Source organism: Protobothrops mucrosquamatus, unplaced genomic scaffold, assembly GCF_001527695.2.
Source record: "Protobothrops mucrosquamatus isolate PMUCROS unplaced genomic scaffold, P.Mucros_1.0 scaffold593, whole genome shotgun sequence".
Lineage (NCBI taxonomy): Eukaryota > Metazoa > Chordata > Lepidosauria > Squamata > Viperidae > Protobothrops > Protobothrops mucrosquamatus.
The window spans coordinates 493,723-500,302 of record NW_015386892.1 but is presented as its reverse complement, the minus strand read 5'-3'; the positions used below and the strand labels follow the sequence as shown (position 1 = coordinate 500,302).

The 6,580-nt window shown below is 43.0% G+C and overlaps 1 protein-coding gene across 1 annotated transcript; it reads left to right on the top strand.

The window, feature by feature from the left end:
- The first annotated feature begins 3,590 nt into the window (after positions 1-3,590).
- Positions 3,591-6,580, top strand: LOC114922669. The gene is made up of 3 exons (XM_029284438.1): positions 3,591-3,627; positions 4,784-4,938; positions 6,083-6,580. The coding sequence occupies exons 1-3, from the start codon at positions 3,591-3,593 to the stop codon at positions 6,578-6,580; spliced, it is 690 nt and encodes a 229-aa protein (XP_029140271.1).

Here is a 6,580-nt window from a genome sequence, read left to right as displayed (position 1 = left end):
TTTAAAAGATGAACACGGGGATAAAAGCTGTATTTAAGACAGTTGGGTGTGCAAAGAATCCTCGACTTACGATCACAGCTGATCTCAAAATTTCTGTTGTTAAAGCGAGACATTTGTTAACTGAGTTTTGCCCCATGTGGTAACTCAAGGACTACCTGTACTGATGACAAGATTCCTCAAAATCTGGATTAGTTTAGCATCCATGTAGATCTTTCAACTGTTAAAAAAATAAACCATATAAACATGGGTCGACTATTGGGATAGATGACAGAAAAAGAAGAATTATAGTTGCAACTATAGAGCGAGGGGTAAACTTATAATTGTATTTATATCTTCTGTAGAGGAGTGAATAAGCTACTCCTTTGTATCTTTTTTCTTTCTGTTTTTTTTTTCCTTTTCCTTTCTTGCACTTCTCTTTGAGTTCTCTTTTCTTTTTCTTACTTTGTATTAGTTTGTGTTAGTTTCGATAGTTAGTTTTGGAAAAGATCGGACAGCCATTGGTCTGGAATGGAATGAGAGCTCCAGCCCTGGGCAGGGGTTGTATTAGAAAAGACCAGGGTCCCTTCCAGCCTTACGATTCGATATTCAATTTTAAAATCTTTTAATAAAATTATATACAACTTGAAGACAAGGTGACAAGGTCTCTCCACCAGCAGAGGGAGCTAGAGACTTTTATTATTGAGAAATTTGTGTCTCATCACACAAGTAAAATTTCCAGTCTCTCTTGAATGCAGTTAGAATTGCATCGTTCACACACACACACACACACACACACACACACACACCAAAGATGGGGTTGGTTTGCTTTTTCCACGTACAAAAAGTTTTTAATATTGGAAATTTTGGGCATGGGGAAGTGCTGAAAACAATCCAATTTGGGCTGAGGCAAAGGCTGTTTTTGTCACCGTTGACAAATTGTGTGTGTGTGTCTGATTTCTGGTTGCTTCTCTCCTGGATTAGTTTCCATCCGTTGCTCCTTGTCCTGCCTTCTTCAGGTGCTTTGGAGAATAAGTCACTTTTTTTCTGGAAAGCCGAGGGGAACCTGTCATCTTCGGAGAACCACAGCTTGCCGGTTTCCTGGTTTATAGGACGCTGGGAAATGATCTTGGCTCTCTATTAAATTTCAGATGGACTAGAAATCTTGCCTGGAACTTGGTCCCTTCCTTCCTTCTTCTCTTCTGTTCTTTGGCGTTTCAACTGAGTCACGAGGCAATGATGACATCTAGGAAAAGGCCCTGAAGATTAACTAAAGCCGCAGCTCCTATTTTAAAACCCAGTTCTGGGTAGAAAGTTCTCCTTTCCTTCCCTTATCTTCTTCCAAGGAATGTACTGGCAAAACTGAGTAGAGGAAGGGAGGAGGAGCAGGGGAAATAATAGTTTATTTTTACCCCAAAGGGGGAGGACCGGCACTCTTTATCTCACGCTCCCAACGATTGGCTCAGCAGCTAAAAAAATTACAGAAGAGCGGATCTTTCCTTTTTAAAAAATTTAAAATCAAATTACAATAAAGTCAATAAAAAGAAAGAAATATAAGGATAAAAGATGGTAAGCGTCAACGGCACTGCTAAGCAACAGCAGAGTAGGAGTCATCCAGATCTCAGGATAAAAAGTAAATAGGTAAATAAACATAACATGGATGGATGGACAGATAGACAGATGATAGATAGATAGATAGATAGATAGATAGATAGATAGATAGATAGATAGATAGATAAATCATAGATGATAGAGCATAGATGATAAATTGATAGATAGGGAGGAAGAGAGAGAGATACATGCATACATACATATTAACGATGATTTGGTCCAATCTCCGTGTGTTCCGCATTGAACGGTCAAGTTGATTTGACTTCTTGACTTACATCAGAGGCTTTGAATCGCTCTGGAAAATTCAAAGGACATGTACACAAATGTTTTTGCTTGACCCAGGGTCAGCTTTTCCTGATTTTCCCCCAAATTTGTTTAAAAATTATTGAATGTTTTTTTTTAATCCTCGAATCAATTGGACCAGCTAGGTTTGGCCGAATTCATGTCATCTTGGCAGACAACAGGATCGGAAGTCAGTTAAGAATTTTTGAATCCTAAGGTCTCCTGCCTTGAGCAGGGAATTGAAAACCTTTGAAATCTCATCCAGTCCTATTATTCTCAGATAACAGCAAGGCTGTTCAAAATACAATCGTGCTAAGGGTGGTATCCCCAAATGGGTTCGTGGCCCAACATGTTTTGCAGAATTTTGGCAATAGGAAAAGAGTTCAGAAGAATTCAGAAGAAGAAAAAATGAAAATATTCAAAGGGTAATTTTCCCGGGGGGAATTATTTGCAGGACATCAAATTGCTTGTAAACCTTGCAAACACCTTGTCAATGTTTGCATGTGTTTACGGTATTCAGTCACGCACTTAAACACACTTACAATCTGTGCTTTTTTTTGTAAAAAAAAAAAAGTGCTGGAACTCACACACGTCATACAACCCGCCTTGCTACCCTACAAGGTTCCAACCAAAAAAGGTGCCAGAACTCCGTTCTGGGCGTTCTATGACCAAAAAAGCCCTGCTTACAATCATATCTGCTTTGCATAAACACATTTTCATGTGAACTTGCAATATCCAGACACAATTCTGTTGATAAAAGGGCCAGAACGAATTGGTGGCTTGAAAACTACAAAGAGAGAGAAACGGAAGTAAATAGATTATCTAACCTTTATCTGTATTCAGGCATTTTCTAATTTCTCTCAGGCTTGCCTTGCCAAAGGTGATGATCATAATTCTGTGAAGTCAAAACGGTCGGGGTGATGCAACATTTTAAAACTCCCTGCATCCTGGATGACAAAGCCCATCTACTATGTTCACCTAGTATGCTATATCTAAATACAGGGAGTCCTTGACTTATAACAGTTCATTTAGTGACTGTTCAAAGTCAAGCCAAGCCAAGCCAAGCCAGTCAAGTCAAATCAAGTCAAGTCAAGTCAAGTCAAGTCAAGTCAAGTCAAGTCAAGTCAAGTCATTCCTGGTATGGAAAAGTCCTTCAAAGCTATTCTCTAACTCAAGTTGGGCACCCTGGATTTGAATTCATTGAAAAGACCTAGGTGGCCATCTATACCTTAAAAGTACAACTCTAGGTGGCTCACAACCACATAGAAACAAACCAACAAAAAAAACCAATAAACAATAAAAGCAAAACCTGGTTGACTCGCCATCTTTCTCCAATACATCCAGAAAAAGGTTCCTGTTCTTCACCCTCTCCATATTTCATGATCCATTTCAAAGGCAGAAGTCTTTTGGATTCCTTGATGTCAGCGGCGGTTGCCATTGCGTCACCGTCAAGACTAAAGACCCCGGTCAACCGCAGAAGGGGAAGTATCCAGCCTCCGTTACCCTTGGGCAACTTGCTGCTGTGACCCGTGTTGACCTCAGGGAACTTGATGCCAAGCTTGGCAGAGTTGAGTTTCCTTTGGTGCCCTGCCTTGTCAGTGCTTCTTCTTTTCTGCGTGTGTGTCTGCGAGTGTGGGTTTTGTGTGTGGGAGAGGACCACGCCCAATCCAAAGAGACGACTAAAAGTAAGGTTCCCCCTTTAGTTAGTCGACTGCAGAAGAATGGTGGAGAAGTCTGTAGCGGTCGCTGTTCAACTTGGTAGGTGACGACTCTCCCCATTTCCTTCTCTTTGGGTGACAACCCTTCTGCAGGACCGATCCTGCACCCCACTTTCTTCTTCTCTTTCTTTGACCTTCTGCCTTATTGAGTGTTCAGCAAAAACTAGCTTCCTGAGGAACCAACAAACATCTGAGTAGCTTGAAAAGGGACCTGCCCATTTTCCTCCTTTAAACTGGTCTCTGAGTGGCTGGAACTTTGAGGTTGATGTGGTGTCCCATCTACAAAGTCTGGACTGCAGCAATTAGCAGAACCTCAAGAGGACCTGAAAGTCCTCCAAGGTCCATTCCAGCCCTAGGAGTCTATGACTGGTTCCAGACAGAACATGTCATGAATGCACTGCCATCTTTAATTCCACTGCAGTCATTTCATGTCAGTCTGGTTCAATTTGATTTCTATCTTGGCTCCTTGACAAGGTCCTGCCCACTGTGGGGAGTGTCCCCCGCCCCAGAAGTGACTTCAAAGAAGTTTAAACTGAAGATGTCAGATGTGAATTTTTTTTGCATATGCAAAACAGGCACTTTGCTCTTAGCTATGATCTCAAATTGGGAGTTTATTTGCATCTGTTGTTCGGTGCATATAGAGGAGAAGGAACGAAGGATCCTTGGTGCTCTCTGAGCTGGGTTGTTTTCTTGCAGATGTTTCATTACCGAACTAGGTAACATCATCAGTGCTAGAAGGGAGTGGGGTTTGAAGAGGAGGAGGACGAGGACTGTGGGGTCCTTGGTGCTCTTGCAGATGTTTCATTACCAAACTAGATAACATCATCAGTGCTAGTCAGCAGAGGAGGAGAAATCAGCACCATCTATGAACACTGACAGTTTGACTCATTGCAATTTCTGGGCACTATATTAATTTTAAATATTTAAAATAGTTTTAACACCTCTTCTTCCCATCACTCTGGAGTCAGACATTAACAGGGAAATGTTAGAGCCCTGAAAAACTCAAGAGTCAGCAAAAGGCAGCCCGGATATGGCTGTATTTCCAAAGAAGTGAATTTTCAAACCGATGCAGTTTTTGAAACGCTGAACAAAATTCCGGAAAATAAATGGCTGCCTCTGAATCATGTCAAATTGCGCTTAATTCTTGGAAGCGGCTCACAGCTGATCTCCTTCCGTTTATCTACCTTCCTGTCCAGTGTTGGTGTCCGCTTCCTGGCTTTTGTGCCCAACCCTGGTGGATTCTACAGCCAGCATCTGCTCCAGGTGTCCAGCAGATTCAGAATTTCTGCGGAAAATTCAGCTCCAGATCATGGGGTTGAAACGACCCACTCGAGACTTGTACAAATCCTATGTGAGTAAAGTTGGGTTTATTTATTTTTTAAAAAAAATGGGATTCGCCCTTATATCTGGCTGGCGTTTTCCTTTCGAAGCTTTGTGTTTTCTTATTTTCTGCTTTAAAGCTAGTCCTGGACTTACAAGAGTTCATTTGGTGACTCTTTGAAGTTATAACAGCCCTGAAAAAGGGGACTTATGACTGTTTTTCACACTTATGACCTTTGCAGCATCCCAGTGGATACGCAATCAAAATTTGGACACTTGGAAGCAGGTTCACAGTTATGACGATTGCAGAGGAGGCTGCAAATGGCTAAATGATCAGTCATAAGTCAAGGACTAGCTGTATCTGTTGTGGCTTCAGGTGATCCAACTAGGCAATTTTTATATCACTTATCGAGGGCTGAGCAAAACCGTATCCAAGGGCATTTGTAGAATTGTTTAATTGGAGGGAGCAAATAGGCTCCTTGGGTCCGGATTAGGACGGTCAACCACCTAGGAAGCTGTTTTGGAGGAAGCAGAAAAAGCTGAGGATTTCAGGTGATCCCCTACTCCAAAATCTGGCTCCAGATTCCAGGTATTCACACCTGAGGGCAATGCCATCTGTTGACAACCTTCCTATGCCTTCAGCAATCTCAACTGTTGCCCTCCAGATAGAGGACGCTGAAGGGCAAGAGATGGTTTCATCATCACAAGCTGAAACTGCTTTGGGTGATGTTCTTCCTGTTGGCCTTCCTGCCTGCTGACTCAAGAGACATCAAGAGACACCCTTTCCTCCCCCCCCCCGCTCCTCCTCCTCCTTGGTTTTCTTCTTTTTCCAGAATACAGAATAACACAACTTCTGAGTAGCTGAAGATCTTCTTCTAAGTCTTCTAGTTCAACTTCTTACTCAGGCAGGCGATTCTATACCATTCTTTTTCCTTCTCCTTCTCCTTCTCCTTCTCTTCCTCCTTCTCTTCCTGCTCCTCCTTCTCCTCTTCCTCCTTCTCCTTCTCTTCCTCCTTCTCCTTCTCTTCCTCTTCCTCCTCCTCCTCCTCTACCATCACCATCACTACGCTTATGTTTTGCTTTGGCTCTATATTCAGGGATATTACCTATCTGAATAATGCTTTTTTTTCAAAAGGCCAATGATTTATGACTTGCCCCTCTGATTTTACCCCCAGCTGTCTCACATGGGCCTGCAGGACGACCTGCGCCTGTTTTGCCAGTTGCCCGTCGCTTGGCTCCCCAGTAGAAATATCACAAAGAAGCCGGAGAGGCTGCTCTTGCAAGAACTCTACACGACTGTGGTCCATATGGAGAGGGCTCTGAAGGCCTTGGAAAATCAGCACGCGGATGCAGAGATGCCTTTGTCCCACCAGCTGGCGACAGTCTCTCTCTCACTCACCGGCCTCCTTTCGAACATCCAGTGTGCCCACTGCTTGAGGGGCCTTCGCCCGGTCCCCGTCACGCCTTCGGAACGGACCCGAGACTCCTCGTCCTTCACTCAAAAGATGGAAGGTTGCCAGGTCCTCTGGAATCTCTCCAGCTTCATCAGGGGTTTAGCAAAGGTTTTCCAAAAGGAAAAGGTGAAAGGCAAAAGACCCGAAAGGCAGAAGAAGAAGAAGAAGAAGAAGAAGGGAAAAATACATCGCTCCTTTCTCTCGGCAGGGATGCCGTAG

What these genes read in the sequence shown, in the direction of transcription:
- LOC114922669 (XM_029284438.1), top strand. Translation starts at nt 3,591, where the DNA reads ATGGTGGAGAAGTCTGTAGCGGTCGCTGTTCAACTTG. An exon ending in AGCGGTCGCTGTTCAACTTG is followed by an intron (nt 3,628 to 4,783) that starts GTAGGTGACGAC and finishes CTTCCTGTCCAG; the next exon opens with TGTTGGTGTCCGCTTCCTGG. An exon ending in GAGACTTGTACAAATCCTAT is followed by an intron (nt 4,939 to 6,082) that starts GTGAGTAAAGTT and finishes TTTTACCCCCAG; the next exon opens with CTGTCTCACATGGGCCTGCA.